This window comes from Siphateles boraxobius, unplaced genomic scaffold (genome assembly GCF_051911475.1).
Source record: "Siphateles boraxobius isolate OS27281-9 unplaced genomic scaffold, OSU_SipBor_1 31, whole genome shotgun sequence".
NCBI lineage: Eukaryota > Metazoa > Chordata > Actinopteri > Cypriniformes > Leuciscidae > Siphateles > Siphateles boraxobius.
The window spans coordinates 11,243,442-11,262,372 of record NW_027508931.1 but is presented as its reverse complement, the minus strand read 5'-3'; the positions used below and the strand labels follow the sequence as shown (position 1 = coordinate 11,262,372).

General features: G+C 37.2%; 2 protein-coding genes across 26 annotated transcripts in view; one reads left to right on the top strand and one right to left on the bottom strand.

Moving 5' to 3' along the window:
• Positions 1-575: 575 nt before the first annotated feature.
• tnni1c (troponin I, skeletal, slow c) lies at positions 576-3,210 on the bottom strand. Its single transcript, XM_077193825.1, is given in 8 exon segments — positions 576-900; positions 1,109-1,291; positions 1,396-1,485; positions 1,798-1,929; positions 2,359-2,400; positions 2,548-2,586; positions 3,051-3,168; positions 3,170-3,210. Coding segments are annotated over 8 exon segments (747 nt in total). The 3' UTR covers positions 576-798.
• Positions 3,211-9,722: 6,512 nt separating this feature from the next.
• c2cd5 (C2 calcium dependent domain containing 5) overlaps positions 9,723-18,931 on the top strand; it is a 58,606-nt gene continuing 49,397 nt past the window's right edge. For 13 of the 25 annotated variants that reach the window (XM_077193808.1, XM_077193803.1, XM_077193798.1 and 10 more), the window contains exons 1-7: positions 9,746-9,986; positions 11,108-11,264; positions 11,403-11,489; positions 11,572-11,743; positions 12,507-12,602; positions 13,738-13,893; positions 17,806-18,010. In XM_077193808.1, coding sequence (XP_077049923.1) covers positions 11,175-11,264; positions 11,403-11,489; positions 11,572-11,743; positions 12,507-12,602; positions 13,738-13,893; positions 17,806-18,010 — 806 coding nt within the window. In that variant the 5' untranslated portion in view covers positions 9,746-9,986; positions 11,108-11,174. Of the gene's footprint in view, positions 9,987-11,107; positions 11,265-11,402; positions 11,490-11,571; positions 11,744-12,506; positions 12,603-13,737; positions 13,894-17,805; positions 18,011-18,931 lie in introns of all 25 variants that reach the window. The other 12 variants (XM_077193804.1, XM_077193796.1, XM_077193794.1 and 9 more) reach the window with 8 other exon arrangements.

Genomic DNA, 18,931 nt, shown 5'->3' with positions numbered 1-18,931 from the left:
TAAGTGGAAAACAGTATTTTGAAATATTATAATTTAAATTATTATTATAATTTATTATTATTATAATTTTCTGCAGCATTTATGCATATTTTTCCCATTTATACACAGGCTATAAAGTATTTTGCATGCATTTTTGTTTGAGGTATTGTGTCTTGGAGATTCACACATTCACTGAATGTGTACGAATAATAAGAGTGCTGACCCCTATTTTGAGGTGATAAACTATTCTTTCCACTCTACATCCCCGCCGTTGTCCATACAGTATGCCTGCCAAACCAGGCCACATTACATGTCCACAACTCATCTCTTTTGTCAGTCTCAGACAGGTGTTGCCCAAATAAATCACTGCCAGAGACACTGACTGCTCATGTGCTTGAGCACAAACACAGAGCCAGTCACACAGTGTGAATATTCGGAATGAGTCAGTTGTCAACTGTCAGTGGTGATTGTGACCTGACTTACAGCCCTGATATGTAACCGACTGTCAGTCACACACACAAGGTCGTGAAGTTCTATCCATCCAGTGTGTGTTAAAAATATCACGACAGTCTGTTGTCACAATGAATCACACATAATTAGCATAATAAAAAATTTAATAACCTTAAATTAAAGTCATGTGAAACATTCCATATTCATAGAGTTACAAGCTTTCTTTTGAGATTTGTATTAATACATATTGTTTGTTTTTTTTATTGGTGACTTTTTCAGGTGATTTTCTCCATTTGGACTTTACCGGTCACTAATAACAAATGCACACGCATACATATACACAATTATACACTCTTATATACACTCCTATTACTGTCCTCCACCAGCAGCATCAAACATCTTCTTCCTGCCCTCCATACCAGACATGGCCTCAACGTTCTTACGCCAATCGCCCACCTCTGTCGACATAACCTGACAAAACAGAAATGCAGTGTACAGTTATGTCCAGAAACTGAAAACGCGTTTCCTTTATTCAGGTGAATCTCTAAAAACCTGTCAAGGACAATTAAAATGACAAATTTCTGCAGCATTTAGGCACATTTGCCCCATTAATGTAATGCACAAACTCTATTCTGTATGTAAAGTTTTATACAATTTGCTTGTTGTGTTCTGTGTTTACCTTCTCTTGTTTAATGTCTTCTTTCTTCACAGATTTGAGGTTGGCTCTGAGGTCCATGGAGCCTTTGTGTTTGGAGCCCAGCAGCGCTCTCATCATCTCATCCGCGGACACACGCACCTTCCTCAGGGCAGGTTTCTTAAACTTCCCTCCTAAGTCTTGCACCTTCAGCTTCAGCTCATGGATCTTTGCGCACGCACGCACGCACGCACCCACACACACACAGACACTCCGTTCATTACAGAAACATTTAGTGCGAGATAAGGAAAGGCACGTTAATTTATACTCACATCTTTGTTGTTTTTATTGACTTTGGCCTCAAAGTCGTATCTCTCCTCGTCCACTGCGTCGATTTTGGCATGAAGTTGCCGACACAGTTTCTAGATGTGTAAAAATACTCATTCTTAATTATTAATACTTTTCGTGTTTTTAAATAATATTATATAATAATATTTTATTATAATATATCAAATTAAAATAACACAGTTGGAAATATGCAAATTTTTGAGGTGACTGAAAAATATTAATAAATAAATGCAAACTATCTTGTATTTAAGCTTCGGATTCGTCTAGATAATTTCACTCTGTGTGTTTAAACAGGTAATATAATTATAAATAAATACAAGTACTAAAAAAAATTATAAATAATTTTTACTCGCTATTTTATTAGCTGATGAGTATCTTTCACTAACCTGCAACTCCTCTATTTGGAGGCCGGTTATTTGAAGAGGTGGAAGCTTCTCACTCAGATATTTCACCTTCTCATCGTCACGATTGGCCGTTTCCTGTTCCAACTCCTCCATGGCTCTTTGGAGCAAAAGGATCTTAGAAAACAGAACACAAACAGACATTCTGTAGTTAAAAAAAAGAAAAGAAAAGAAAACATACCAACATATCTACCACACGCACATTTGGTTAGTCCCCAAAGTATATAAAACACACACGCACAGACACCCCCCACCCCCCACACACATGTTGTGTTTTCATGTTTTATGGGGACTTTCCATAGACATAATAATTTCTATACTGTAAAATTTGTATATTCTATCCCCTAAACCTAATCATCACCACCATCACAAAAAACCTTCTGTATTTTTACATTTTCAAAACACTTCACTAATTATGGTTTATAAGCTGTTTTTCTCATGAGGACCAAAAAATGTCCCCACAAGGACAAGGATTTTGGATGTTCCCCCATAATGTACGGTTTACCAGGACCCCACACATACACACACACACACACACACACACACCTTCAGGGAGAGTTTTCGAGATGCAGAGATCTTAGACTTTGGCTAAAAAAAAGGGGGGGAAAGAAAGAGATTAAAGTGAATTTAATCCCAAGTTTTATGCATTATGTTCTGTCATTCAACAATGTATAGATGAATGTATAAGTCACAATATCATAATGATAATTTACTGTTGAATATGCTGGTGAATACCTTGGGTTGTACTCCCCGAGGGGCCAATGGAGCAGGGGCCTTTTGATGAAAATTAAAACAGATCAAGTAAAAATTCATAGTATAAATCACATTTTCCATATCAGAAAGTTATTATTATATAATATAATTAAGGTTTAAAGGTTTTAACCCTTTAACTAATTATGTTACTGTACTTTCAGTCTGAAAAGACCCATATACAAAAGACAATTTACTTACATCGCTGCGGATTTGTATGTTTGTTGGTGGTTGCAAAGAGAAAAAGAGAAGGAAATAATAATGGTATCAAATAAATACAGATACAAAGATGTGTGTTCATGTTTCACAGAGTAACGAAAAAGCAGTGCATAAAAACTACTTACTCGTCTGCCATCGTGAAACCTGTGATATCAGAAATAAAAAATAAACAATGATGTATAGTTGCAATCACAATACCAAACTTAATAAATCTTCTCTGTTCTGTTGATCCAGTGTTGAGAGATGTCTAGGAAAGTGGTAGCTGACACAAAGAGATGTGTGTTACCTGAAGTGTTGCCTGTTGGGTCAAACCAGCTTCTGAAAGCACAAAGGACAGAGACAATTGTTTTTATGTGTGACAGGCAACAGCTTTGTAATTTTAGCTCCCAGAGACAGGAATGAGAATGAATGAGCAGCTGTCCTCAACATATCAGAGACTGGGCGTGTGTTTGTGTGTCCTATGCCACAAGGACAAAGCAATTCAAAGCCTACTATGTGACTCAAATCAGTTTTATATGCATCTATAATACAATATAGCAGACAAAAATGGCACATCCTATATATAAAAAAGGGAAATTGTGAATTCAAACAGGAACAGTAAGTATAAGGAACAGCCAGACACATCTGTAAATTACAGGAAACGGCAGGTTGTTAACTCTTCACCTCGAATACATTACAGTCAAATAACAAGACATAGCATAAAGCAAAGGTTTCCATCCATTAGTCATATATTTATATAGGACAGAACAATCAGCACCTGCTCACTTGCACAAAAGCAAACCTCACTTCCATAAATACTCGTTTTAAACACCATTTGCCCACCAACCCAGGACGTAAAATATTATCTCACTGTGTTTTAAACGCCTATTGTTCTGTAATGAATTTTGTAGTGTGTTTGAAATCAAGAATACGACTAGTGTTTATATGACCACATAGTTTCTGTGTTGATGTATTCTTAGTGATATAAATCCTTGACTCTTGATTAGGAACATTTGGACATTCAGGTCATCAGATCTGGCAAAACTTTACATGCCGGTCATATATTGATTTTTTTATTTATACCAAAAATTCCTTTTGGATTCAGTGAGAAAAACGTGTCTATTTATTCAGTTCACTTTTCTATATGGAGAGCGGAGTTATGACTGGCACTGACTGACAGACAGACTCTAAAGGCGAATGGTTTCGGCAGCTTGGGGTGTCAGGAATATCTCTCATGCATCTCCTTGCATATTTGAGCTCAAATTAGCGCATTTCCACCTGAGGCAGCTCAATGAGGTGAAAAAACCCTTTGATCCAAGGGTTCATTAAAAGACGATGTTTACGAGATATTGAATTGATCCTTTCAACAGAAGCACAAAGTAGTAACTTACCCCCATAATATACAAACTCCATACACACAAATGATACCAACAAATGCCCTCATGCATATAAAAATAGCCTTTGATGACAATATATCAGTAATGGATTTTATGTAACATGATGCTTGCTTATGTAATGGTTATTGTTAGACAAAGGTCATCTCTGCAGTATGCCTAACTCTGTAACATAAAAAAAAGAATATACTTGTGTTCTGAAGTTTATATATATATATATATTTTTTTTTTTAATGATCTTGGATAAGTATAAATCCTGGACTCTTGATTACTTAGAATACAAGGACCACTGACAGGACCATAGGCTATTATATTCAATTATGAATATACACACACACACACACACACACACACACACACACACACACACACACACTCACACACACACACACACACACACTAGGGCTTGGTATCGTAACAAAATTTTCGATACCGATACCGATACCTTGACTTCGATACCGGTTCCTGAACGATACTTTTTTCGATACCAATTTTATCAATATAACATTACCTAAAAAAAAACTTTTATTTTTTCAGTTTGACTTTTTTACACATATTTTGAGTCTGTAAAAAAGCACCAATGCTAAAGTTTTCTGTTTCCTAATCATTTAACAACATGTATTCTTTACTTCAATGAGCTCATTGTTTCTGCCTTAACTTAATGCATTGTTTAACAATGAAAATGAAAGAAAATTAATTGAAATGCATTACACAAGTCAACCCTGATAACAGATCACTCTAAATTGTAATTTAGACACATGCATTTTCTGTAAAGCTCCTTTGAAACGATATGTATTGTGAAAAATGCTATACAAATAAATGTGAATTGAATTAAATATAGGCTACTGGGGTGCTGGATATATGCCTCGCGCTCAGTACACATGAAGCTTGCGCAAAGCACTGGCAAAAGTAGCCTATGATTATGGATGTGTCGGGAAACGATAGCAAGGAGATATTTTAATTGTTTATTAATGAATAAGTGTTTACTAAACGTGTTGGCTGCAAAGATGATTATTGCGAATTTGCGATGACTCGTCATCCCTGCAGTAATGAACGCGCGCGCGCCTATATGGATTAGGTAATCAAACTATTTATTTCTAATAGTTTCGTTTAAAAGTTGACATATTTTGAACATATATAGAACTATTTCTCATGTCTGTGAGGCAAGTATCCTATACGCTGAGTTTTGGTTTATATGTGACGCGCTCCAGTTCTTGTAGTCGAAGGCGGATAAACTTTCTACTCTCGAGTGTATTCTGTGCGCTTTTAAGTGTAGATTTACCGTGTTGCCGGTGTTCTGGCAGCAATTATCTTGTCGAAAATATTGCATCGTGTGCTTATGGCATCGAGTCGGGTACATAGGTACACTTTTGATCATTTCCACATATTTTCTATCTATCTGGGTTGGACGCTTACGCTTACACACACACACACACACACAAGGCTTGTTCGACTTGAACCGGCGCTGCACAGACCGATCGGTTGATGACATCAAAGTACCGCGAGAGCTATTCAAAAGCATAAGGAGCCGTCTGCTCTCTAATCGCTCTCGCGGTACTTTGATGTCATCAACCGATCGGTCTGTGCAGCGCCGGTTCAAGTCGAACAAGCCTATACACACACACTACAGCCTCACGTGCGACGATGTACGTCTCTGGGCAGCCGCGTAAACTAGTGTTTTTCCGCCACAGCCAATCATGCTGCATGTTTATTGTTTCACTGACGTTGACGAGATTAACCACTTAGGTACCGAAACTTGGTACCGAAAAACAAGACATGTTTCGATACTCGGAGTCGGTAGTATCGAGGCAATTCGGTCGGTACCCAGCCCTAACACCCACACACAGTTTGGCCAAGACCCTTACAGCATATGACAAAGATCTTAAGCCGCTTGAACCCAAATAATTAACTATATATATATATTCATATTATACACATTTTTGTAATTTATCATTCAAGATGGAATGTTTTAAAGTGTGAGAAAAAACAACTGATATTACAAACATCATATAATTAATCATAATTCATCAAATCTAATAGAGCTATCTAATAGTGCAGTTCAATAATAAATAGATTATTATATCAAGCTCAGGTCAAGTTAATAATAGCCTAATATATATATTTTAAAATGTATATATTTAACTTTTAACTTTAACAGCACGAATATTACAAAATTTGACAAGTAATAGCTCCTACAAAGAATCACTCCTTTTTCTAAAGTAATAGGGTCCAACAGTGACACTAGCAGGTAAAGTTACAGCGGGAGGCTTTCCTGAGCCCATTGACTTTTAACAGATGGGGGGACTGGGGAAAAGGCAGCCCAGCGAGCAAAAAGTCGTTTATTAGACGTTGAATAGACGTAAATCTTCAACATCTAATTACGACTTTTCAACGTTGAAAACAGGTGATCTTCAACGTCTAAATGGAATATGTAAAACTCTTTCAATTTATTTGAGATAGTAATGAACATGGTTTGGTCGTTTGTTTTTCTCTGTTATTTTAGCACGTATAACAGACTTGACCTGTCTTAGATTATCATTTGAAAACATGTGGTATCTTAGATGATCAGTTGAAATCACGTTGTAAACTAGTCCAAGGTGGACCGACTTATTTTCAACCAAATTTCAACGTTGAAAGACGGTAATTGTTTACTGGGAGTGAGAGGGGGCAACGCTTCCATCATGCTATGATTGGATATAATCGGATATGATGTTGGTTCCTACGATCCCGCCTCTTGTTTTCGTGCGCACAGTGTGGTGCAGCCTGGTATGACATCACTTTGTAGGCCAAACATGAAAGCGAGTTAGCATTTTAGCACTTCCGGTTCCATCGTCCCGAAGTCAACCAAAGAGTATAGACTTCTATTTCAATTTGACATAAAATACAACAGCATTACCCAACTCGTGATTTTTGGAAGCTGTTACGTGTCTTGAAAAAGGCGGTTGCTAACAAGTGGCTAAATGGGAAAACAGAGGCAGTTGAGGACATTAAATGTCATCTCGCCGAACAGATAATCTCAGTCCGCTTTCACAGCCTTGTTATGCTTATAATCCGAGCTCTTATAAACCAAGCTCTTATAAACCATTCTAACTTAAATGTTCTGGGAAAATGTTTTTAAAAACTGAAAGAGTTGTCGTAAGCTAGTGATGGTGACATTGAATTTGTGGGACTGTGGTGTAGTTTGTTTATAGCCCTACCTTTAGCTTTTTACTTCTGGCGACTGCATTGATGCTTAAAAATTTCATTAAAGTTTTGTTCATCTGATAATTATACTGATGGACAAAATGTGCAAGTATCATAAACTTTTGTTGATCATAGAGCTTGTTTTCAGCGATAATCCAAAAGCCTATGGGAAAATCCCTTTTTTTTGTCAAGGGAACCAATGTGATGCTAACTGCCGGTTGGCCTACAATGTGACCTACCTGCACCACTCTAGTCACTCTAGGAGATTAATTACATAGTGTAAATACAAAATAGAATTAAATGAATGAATTTACATTTGATGTAAAAAAAAAACTCATTTTAAAATTCCACTGCACAGTGGGTACTATACATAGGCATAGTATTAAAAATGTCTTTATAATTTTTTATAATGAATGTCTATTTTTTTTAACTTATAGGCCTTTTTGTTGTGTGGGTCAATTTCCGAAGAGTGCCTTTCAACCCTCACAATACTCACACATTTTGATTTTAATTTACCATTCGCTTTATGTCATGTCATAATAGAAGACACTCAAATACTATAATAAATATATTATCTGAGCTCCCACACATTTTTTTTTAAATTATGGGCCATTTTTTTTAGAGCATAAAGCATAGATATGTCCACCCTGTCATAAAGCAGAACACAAAAAGCATGACAAAATATGACAATGAAATATTTATTCAACTTAAAAAAATAAATATATAATTACATTCTCAATCACATTGATATAACTGAGAATTTAGAATGGCCTCTCTGGTTGAGATGAAAAAGGCAGGGAGTTCAAAAACCTGCCCGTCTTTTCAGGAAAATGTAAACATAAGGAAAATTATAATAACAAAACATGACAAGGCAAGTACATTAAATGTAACAATTAGTTTTTTATTTGTGGCCAAGAAATATTGTACTAAATAAATTCTATGAATTTGATACATTTACAACACGTGGAACAACTTGCCCCAAACTGGTATTGAGGGGCACTTTCTGCCGCAATTTCTGCCGCACTCAGAGGCATGTCCTGAGAACAGCAATGATTTTATGTTTTTTTTATATAACAAAATATTATCTTGTTATATTAAATTATATGTTTCCATAAAATATAATATAACATTTCTAAAAATTGCAATATTAACTACAAATGCATGCTATATCCAGCCTGTCATATGTATGTCCCCCCTATCTAGTCTAAGTGGCCGAGAGGGTGGACATTTTGGAACAACGACAGGGTGGACATTTTGAGCTTCAATTAGCATATTAGCTTAAAACAACCTGTGACTAGGTAAATAGTTAGTCTGGTTGTTGAAGAGGATTTGGTATATTAAAACGTACATATTTGGAAATTATTGTATTTGAATCACTTCCAGTATATTTTATGCCGACAGGGTGGACATGGTAAGCTTTGGAAAAACAAGTTAGCAAACTCATATGAAGAAAATTTGTTAGTTGTAAAATCAGCAGGTACTCACCTCAACAGTGAATTTCCCGCCACTATAGTCAGTTGTCCTGATGTTGTTAATGGGGGTGGCCTATTCTTAAAGGGGCAGATTCCACAATACGACAGGGTGGACAAACATGGACAAACTCTTCTTTTTTATTAAATAAAAATATTGTTTTTATTATAAAAACTGATCAATACACTCAATTTGAGTAATATCTTATTAAACAAAATATTAATAGGAAAAAATAAATAAAAAATAAATATGATTTGACTATTTTACTCTCATTCAAATTTGATGAGCAGTGCCTGGAACATAGCAAAATAACATACATCCTCTTGTACAAAACTATAGAAAATCTTGAAAATGTATCTAAAGAGCCAAATAATGCTACTGCTATGAATAAAAAAAACTTAGCCTTATATAACACACCCTTTCATAGTCATTTGTATGTTAAGTTATAATGGAAAATTAGTTATTTATGTTCAGGACACCAAAAGGTACCCTACAGTGATATTGACCCGTGTATGATTATAACAATTTAGAAAGTTTCATAGGCTACTTTATCTGATAAATTACAAACATATGAACATGAGCTAAACATTGAAATAACACGCTAACAACTGGAAGTAGTCTTATGTGGCATTAAGTACCATTATGTGTGTTTACACATGCTACATAGGAGGGTCCCAGTGGGATAGCACGCTGTGTTTCAGTCCAGGCTGTTATCCTTTGGCTGACTTTGCCCTGAATGCAATGGGATTTACGTTACTTTAATCCTCGACAATCGGGAAAAGTGAAATGCTTATTTGTCCAGTTATTTTAATTGCGTGAGGTTTTAAGATAGACGTGATGGGAAAAAATACTTTGGATGAAAGCTAAACATATTTAAAATCAGCACACATCTGACCCAATGTCCGTGACCCGGATGTGCTCTGTCGTGCCCGCCTCCCAGTCGCAACTGCGTGAGCGATGCGTCTGAATCTGCGAAAGCCGTTTCATTTGACAGACGATTTTAATTTTGAAATTAGCCTTATAAACATCTACATTTTGGTATGATTGCGACCAAAATGCATCACATAATCGACGCTGCACCTTCCTGAGATATAATCATGATACAAGAAGCGTTTCAATCGGCACGAGGATCGATGGAGAGACTTTAAAGTCAGATTGAACCGCTGAGGTGAAACTCTGGTGAGTTGACAGGATCAAAAACCCAAAAATAATCTCATCTATCTGTAGTTTATCCACAGATCTTTATAGTAACATGCTTTTGTATCTAACGTTAATATAACGTAGTGCTGCTGTGATATATTGACAATGTGAATGCAGCTAAACTGCTTAACGTTAACGTTACGTTACTGCCTGAACCATACAGAGCTAACGTTATGTGTATATAACTGTTATATGATTTGTATAAGAATTATTATCGATTTATGTCTTCCATATAATGTTTTGGGGTTCTTATTTTACGTTTAGCAGCTAATGATTTTGTTAAAATAATAATGTGCATGCGACTTCTAACCGTGAGGTGAACCTAGAAATATATTGATTAGCTGTATTATTTAATTATTTTCTCAAAATTATGCAAAGATTATGTTTACCTGACTACTATTACTGCTTTATTACATGAACAAGGTGTATGCAGTACTTATATCTATTGCTTTTTTCACTCGAGAATATTGGTCCGTTCATGTCATGTCGAAAATATCGTAACATTATTTACGATTTGAACGCACAGACATGAACGCCACCACAAAGTAGTAAATACGAGTTGGATGCTCGGGGTTTACGAGTTAGGGGTGTGTCAGTGAGAATATGGTGGCTGAATATTCTGCAGTGACATAATGACGTCGTTTTTCTTTTTTTAACAAAATTAGCTAATTCCCTTTACAAAATATAATTAAATTATAATATAATATGTAAAGATAAAGTTTATAGTGGCTTCATAAATGATTTAGAAACCTATAAAGGCAAAAACACACCTGATGATGCACATTTTGGTCTTCATTTTCTGAAAGTAGAGTTTAAAAACCTTGCTGTATTTTTGTGTAATCAAATAATAGAAGGTACACTACCATCTTGCTCTGATGTAAGTGACTTGAACGCACCTGATGTTAAAACAAGACTTCCCATTTCGTAAATACGAATTTTCCAGGAGGACTTGAACGCACCATACATTTGCTGCATTAGTCCCTGGCCCTTCTGTCTGTCCTCTAGTCTAATCTGTCAAAAGCACCTGTTGTGTTCACATGTTTCAAGTATGGATGTATGTGGGTCAGGTTGCTTATGATTTGTTTTTTTTTCCTTTTTAGCCTTGATCCAGTGTGGAAACAGAATGTTTGTGTTTATGTGTGTTTAAATAACAAGATTAGAGGAATAATGCCTGGGAAGTTAAAGGCGAAGATTGTTGCAGGGCGGCACCTGCCCGTCATGGACCGTGCCAGCGATCTCACAGATGCCTTCGTGGAGGTCAGTTGAGCACCTGTCTATTAATAAAGTCACTCTGTTCTGCACATTAGTTAAAAAATCCTGCTTTGTCCAGCTCAAGCTTTAAGGAACAGTCCTTGTTATATCGCAGATCAGCACTTATAAAGTCTCGTTCCACAGGTGAAGTTCGGAAACACAACATTTAAAACGGATGTGTACCCCAAGTCCCTGAATCCTCAGTGGAATTCTGAGTGGTTCAAATTCGAGGTAAGGTCTTCCTTCTTTTTCCTGCTATAGTTTGGACTTTCATGGAGTTTATTCCCTATGTTTATCTTTCTTTTTCCTCCAGGTGGATGATGAAGATTTGCAGGATGAGCCATTGCAGATAACAGTTCTTGACCATGACACATACAGCGCTAATGATGCTATTGGAAAGGTGTACATTGACATTGATCCATTACTCTGCAGTGAAGCTGCTACGGTCATCTCTGGCTGGCTCCCCATTTATGACACTATACATGGTGTGTATCCATAAGCAAAATTAGGGCTCTTTCACATCTGGCTCGTTTGGAGTGTTTGTTTTGGAACCTGGAACTTTTTCTCCAATAGTTCAGTTCAATAGGCATAAATGAAGACGGCAGTCGCGCTCTTATCCACACCAAAGCAATCGGCCCGAGATCGCCTGAACGAGGTGCACTCGGCCTGCTTAAAAACAAACTCTGGAGTGGTTTACTTGTGGTGAGACAGCAATCTGGACCCAACCGACCAGTCTGTATCACAATATATGATGAGTAATTACATGCGTTGTGTGAAAAGCAGCAAGTGTTTGCTTCCTTAACGCCTCTCAATATGAATCATGGGCTGAAGTTGAAATTTGGTCAGACGAACATATTTCAGAACAACTGGCCAAAACACATAAAAATACAGACCTTGATCCAAAGACCATGATCCTTTGTATGGCTACAAAGAAAGCCACAATAAGCCTCCGAAGCTGTTTACTGGATGACCGCTATGGGCGGAATCCCGGAACATAAACAGGTGCACACCGACCAATGAGAGGACCGGTTCCTACTCGCACGTGACTTGTATTAACAAGTTTTGGTCCATTTAGAAATGGTGCCTTGTAAAAGCGAATAAAACCAAGAAGAAATTGAAACTGTGTAAAATTTTTAATCCCTGTTTCAGAACAAAGCAAGCAAACAATCTACAGGTCTGAAATCGCCCTTAGTCCGTAACATCGAAGAGTGATGAATAGTTTTGTTGTAATAACATGCTTGTGTTCAGGTATAAGAGGGGAAATTAATGTGCTGGTGAAGGTGGATCTCTTCAATGACCTGAACCGCTTCAGACAGTCTTCATGTGGGGTCAAATTCTTCTGTAGTAAGTATCTAGATCATCTGCTTTCATTGCCTCGTGTCCTTCCTTCCTTTATTCCATCTGACAGTCTGCCTCCTCCACTATCTACCCTGCTCTGCTCACTTTTCTCTCTTTATTTGTATCTTCCTCATTTTAACTCACGTTGGGTCTCATTCACCTAAGCATGTACGAACGATTTTAAGAACAAATCACAAAATGTATTCTAAATTTATGAACAGATATAGGAACAACTGAAACCACACACACGCAAAAAGCACTTACTCTGTACGGCCTTATAATACTGTAAAGAAGTTATATTTCAACCTAACACGACTATAATTATATTGAAGTATGTTGCATTAATTGTATTATATAATCCATATATTAAATTATATAATAAAATCATTAAAAAATATAATTTAATTTCATCTTAAATACATTTTATCATATAGGCTACAGTAAAAGAGTAAGAAAAGCTGTGTTCTAGCTTCAGCTGCGAGGTTTCTCTTAATAATGCCGAAATACACGTACAGCTGGGTAATGAGAGGTCTGTATAAAAAGTGTTTGTGGTGAGAATGGCACAGTTGGCATTACTCGAGGATCGGGCGAGAGCACGTCTGCAAACAGCGGCAAATTTGACGAGAAACGGGCGTGAAGAAAGGATGTAAGGGAAGCGTGTGCGGGAAACCCTTATATGGAGATTTATTTTATGCAAATGACTAACCTAATGCGCTCGGCCATTCATTTAGAATACGCCAAATTCACTAACATCAGAACGATGTTAAGAACAAGTTCATGTGCGTTCAAGCGTGTTGTGAATTAGGCAGAGGTTTTTCGTGAGAAGTTCTCCTGTTCAATTCACATTTATTTATTGTATAGCGCTTTTTACTATACACATCCTTTCAAAGCAGCTTTACAGAAAATCCATGAGTCCACATTACAATTTAGAGTGATCTGTTATCAGAGGTAACAGTCTAAGTTATGCATTTCAGAAATGTACATATACAAAATCACAGTTAGCGAAAAATGTATTAATTTAAACAATGTAATAATTTAATGCAGAAACAATGAGCTCATTGAAGTAATGAATCCTGTGCATACAAATATGCAATAAACCACGAAATTATTAGCGGATGAGTCTCATTCTGTTTTTCTTCAGCAACCTCCATTCCCCGATGTTACCGAGCCGTTATCATTCATGGCTTTGTGGAAGAGCTTGTGGTGAATGAGGATCCAGAGTACCAGTGGATCGACCGTATCAGAACCCCTCGTGCATCCAACGAGGCCCGACAGAGACTCATCTTTCTCATGTCAGGTACCTATACACAAACAGTGTTCAAAAGAGACCGAAAGATATATGTAGGGGATATGAATTGTTCCAATAGTTTTCATATGTTGCCAGTAGGGGTGTAACGGTAAACGCATTCATACTATAATATTTAGGTACGGGTCTTTCGTTTCGGTACACATGTGCACTGAATGAATACAGTGTTGTTTTAAACACTGCAAGTGTGGAACTTCTCTGTGTGCAATGAGTTTCCCCCATTAGGACGGGACCAGAGTTTCCGCTAGAAAAAAATGGTGCCGGTCAAAGTGACCGGCAGAGGTTTCGTTTTACGGACATTTTGATGATATGCCGGTCAAATATCGCCTCTTAATTAGTCAAGTTTAGGAAAACTGGAGGCAGGCTATGTAACTTAAAAAATGACATAATCAGGTCGTATAGAATGCAATATGTTACAGTGGCGTCTGGTGATAATTATTTTTTTGGGGGACAGGGTGAAAATACATTTTAGATAGCTGTTTGAGGTCTCTTACCCCCGTTATTGTCCACAAAACTTCAGTGCCGACACGTTTCTTATGACAAGCGCGGGTGAAGCTCGTCCTCTGTCACTGGCTGCTGACGGATTTGTAAATCGGGTTGGTCCGGTCCGGTTTAACTGCTTGGTTTGGTTTGGTTTAACTGCTGCCATTATCTCTACGAAAGTGATCAGCCTAGCAAGGTTTTGTCGAAGTCGCCTGCGCACTCGCAGTAGTGGCCCAAGAGCGTAAAGTTGAATGACAGGTGACCAGAACCAGTCCGATTGGATAAAATAACATGTATCAAATTCTGATTCGCCAGGGACGCAGCGACCAGGGACGGCGACGCCCCAGCACCCTCTATTTACGAGCCGCCACTAGCCTGACTTTCAAATAGACGGAAAAAAACATGAACGTCCGGTGGTGGTGGAGGCGTGGAGCTCTGGACATCCGAGCCTTCAGGCGTTCCTGATTCACCATCGTCCGTCGCGTCTGGCCTCTGAATAAAGCTTTTAAGGCTAGTCTGCCTGGGCCTGGCCATATTTGAAACGTCTCACTCAATCGTTCGTTGTTTAGGTCTATATTACAGCCGTTTTAGGTAGGGCTGGGTATTGTTAGGAATTTCACAATTCGATTCGATTTCGATTCTTGAGGCTTCGATTCGATTTCGATTCGATATTGATTTATTAGCTTCGATATCGATTCAATAATTAGTAAATACACATATATTTTGTAAATAGTATATTTAGTAATAATGTATATTTTTAAATAATGTGTGCAGTATTACCAATGTTTAAGAATAAATTGACCCCAGCACGTTTCCTGTCATGGTTTATTTAGCAGAACAAACTGTACAATATTGTACATGTGTTGAATACAAACCACAACTGTAACAAACAGGTGCTTTATTAACACCTCTAAAGTGCATGTAACTGTAATAGAAAGTATATTTCTTTCTTCTTATACATTCAAGTTATAAAAGAAATGTAAACAGAAACACAAAAAGTGCATACTCATAAATAATGCGCTTCGTGAGGCACACGCGCGCACATTTGCACACACGCAAGGACTCTTCCTCTGTCGTGCGCGCGCTAAGTGGTCGAGTTCGCAAGCTCTAGATTTCGGTAGATTTGAACTAATTTGCGTACATCAGGGACCCGCTATCAATATGCGGGAGACTCCCGGAGACTTATTGTTGTTCTTATTAAAATTTAGGGGAGCTTAGGAACATTTTGAGGTAGCTTCAGCCCCCCTAAAATAGAACTAACGACGTCCCTGGTTGGTGGTGCAGGCTTGAACGGAGTGCAGCTACTGTCCATCATCTTGCTTTTTTGGTAAAGCGCGTCTTGTACAACCAGTGTTGCCAGATTTCGTGAGACAAATAAGCAACCAGGCCCGTGAAAACAAGCCCAAAACAAGCGACTTTTTCTCATAGACAGTAAAAGAGCTTTTTCTACGGAGCCCCCCTAGGTTCCGGGAAGAGAAAAATAAAATAACTGTGTGCATGGTTTTACAATCCGTGGGGACGGATAGTTTTAAACTGTGGGTACAGATTGTCAATTTACATCCATGTGGACAGATTGGTAAACTGTGCCCAGTTTTGTAAAACTGTGCACACGGTACAGTTTATTTTTATTCTGTAATGAAGCTTGGCTGTCCATCTAGTGAAAAATTGTGGTACTTCGGCAAATAAAATCTTACTGAAAGCTAATTTTTTTGAGATATCAACCTAAAATTTGGAACACAACTTCTTCAGACTTTTGGCTTACATTTTCTTGCAGTTTTAGAGTAAAATAAATGTTGTAATATATATATAATTTATATAAAATATAAATAATTATATTTTTACATTGTTCATTTTCATAAACTCAAACTTGTATAACTTTTTTTCTGTTTCACTTGCATAATTTCATAATACTTCACTTAACATAAGCTGGCAAATGTCTTCTTTAAAACAAGACTAACCCTAGGTCTATATTCCAAAGCATTCTTGAATTACAACCATTTAAGTTTGAATAGTGATTTTCATGTCTATGCGAAAAAAGGGGGAGTGACAGTTAAAGGGTTAAACGATATTAAACTATAATATCTATATCTATAATATCTAAAATATAATTAATATATAAAAACTCTCCTACAGTCCAGTCACCATCAGTCGCGACTCGCACGTATTTTCATTTAAACGTCACTCACTGCCGTTTTCCTAACAAGAAAAAAAAACCGATTGCCCTGCTCTGCCTCTGATTGGCCAGTACTCATTGCCATCTGGGTCAGAGCCAATTAGAAGCAGGATGTGGGTGGGAAAAAACTCTGTATAGGGAAAGGGGAGAGACAGAGGGAACAGGCAAGACAAACTCCTACGTTTAAATAACAGAAAATATCTGCTTGACAACGAGCTGAGAACAAGCCCAAATAAGCAACTACACTTTCGAAACAAGCCCAAAAAAAAACGCGACCCGCGACTACCAATATTTGTAAGCGACTTTACAGAAAAACAAGCCCAAAGTTGCTTATAATAAGCGGACTTGGCAACACTGTGTACAGCGCTGAACGCTCTCACTAGAGTGTTGCCGCCACTGGCCGGTGGGCTGAATCGATTCATAGGATTTGATGAATCGATATTGAATTGAGAAACAAATAATTGCAATGCATTGATGAATCGATATTTTTAACCAGCCCTAGTTTTAGGCGTGTGCTTTATTTGAAATGCAGCATGCGATGTTGTTTAATAACTTTCAAACGGTAGAGTCTGTTCTTTTATAACATAGCAAGAGATCTGTGTATTTTTGCTTTATACATTTTAGGCTTATTCTCAAATTCAGATTGTGTTGGGGGGGGGCGGGATTATTAGGCAATTTTAATCGGACAATTAAAATTGACCGGAGAGATTTAATTTTGTCGGACATTTCATTTTTTTCCCGGCCAATGTCCGGTAGTTACCGGACAACGGAAACCCTGGATGGGACAGTGAGCTGCTGCCGGATAAGTGCACGATTCAAGTCGTCTTAAACAATAAGATGTGCTTCAAACTGAATCATAGACGTCACCTACGTGGCTTGTCGCAATGTCTGATTTGCGTGTTGCTTAATGCATTTGAGATGCACGGCTTACATCTCACAGTTGTATACGTGCATGTAAATGTGACAAATTCATGCAAGTACTTCCAATTCATGTAAAGGGTTATCCTGAAAGCAATTGAGTCTACGTTTAACTTCACAAACTTCAATTAACAAGTGCTGGTGAGGATACTCGCTAAGGAAGGCATGTTGACATCATTTTTTTGTGTTTAAGCGCAATACTTGAAAAAGAACTCAATATTTGCACTCTGTCTGAGACGTGACTTTCCTGTGTCACTGTGTGCAATCTGAGACACTCCTGAAAATATTTTCTTGGTGAGTGTGTAAATTCATACGTGTCTCTGTTGTAGGTGAATTGCAGAGGAAGATAGGTCTGAAGGTGCTGGAGATGGGAGGGAATGCAGTGGTTGGGTACCTGCAGTGTTTTGATCTGGAAGGGGAATCAGGCCTTGTGGTTCGTGCCATCGGGACAGCCTGCACACTTGAGAAAATCAGCACATTCCCTGCCACAGCCACTCTCCCCAGCAACTGCTCTCCTTCAAAAGACATAAAAGAGTAAGTGTCACAACACACAAACCACCTCTCTTCCAAATCAAAGATACAGTGCCACTGTTCATGCGTATGTGCATGTTAGCATCAAGTCTTGCATCATTTTTTAAACGGATTTGGAAATTGTTGTTGTATTGCTTTTCTTCCATCTATCTCAGTTCATCTGCAGTACATTTGACTAGATTTCTTTTAAAATGAAAATAGGTCAAGAATTTAATTTTGTATTAGAAATGAATGTGTTGTACATGGGTTATTATTTTAGAAATCAAAACGCATCCATGCAATTTTACACCCCTTTAGTGAAATAAGAATAGAGGCTGTTTGTTTTTAAATTTCACTCACTGTACACTGCCATTCAAAACTTTGGGGTCTTTAAGTCTATTATGCTCACCAAGGCTACATTTATTTGATCAAAAAGTTAAACATAAAATACAGTAAAAACATTAATATTGTGAAATAGTTTTACAGTTTAATGTTTAATTCATTTAAATGACTGTTTTCTTTTTGAATATATTTTAAACTGTAATTTATTCCTGTGACGCAAAGGTGAATTTTCTGCATCATTACTCCAGTCTTCAGTGTCACATGATCCTTCACAAATCACTCTAATATGTTGATTTGCTGCTCAAGAAAACTGTTGAAATCAGTTGTGCTGCTTAGTAGTTTTGGACATCCCTTTTCTTAATTCTTTTTTAAAGAATAGAAGGTTCAAAATAACAGCATTTATTTGAACTAGAATTTTTTTTGATCAATTTAATAGAACCTTGCTGAATAAAACTGTTAATTTCTTATTTACCCCAAACTTTTGAACGGTAGTGTATCGTGATTATGTTTGCATCTATTTATTTAGCAGACATTTTTATCCCCAGCAACTTATCAAAAAAATTTATTTAAATGTTCTAACATTCCTTTGGTTTTATTAAACGG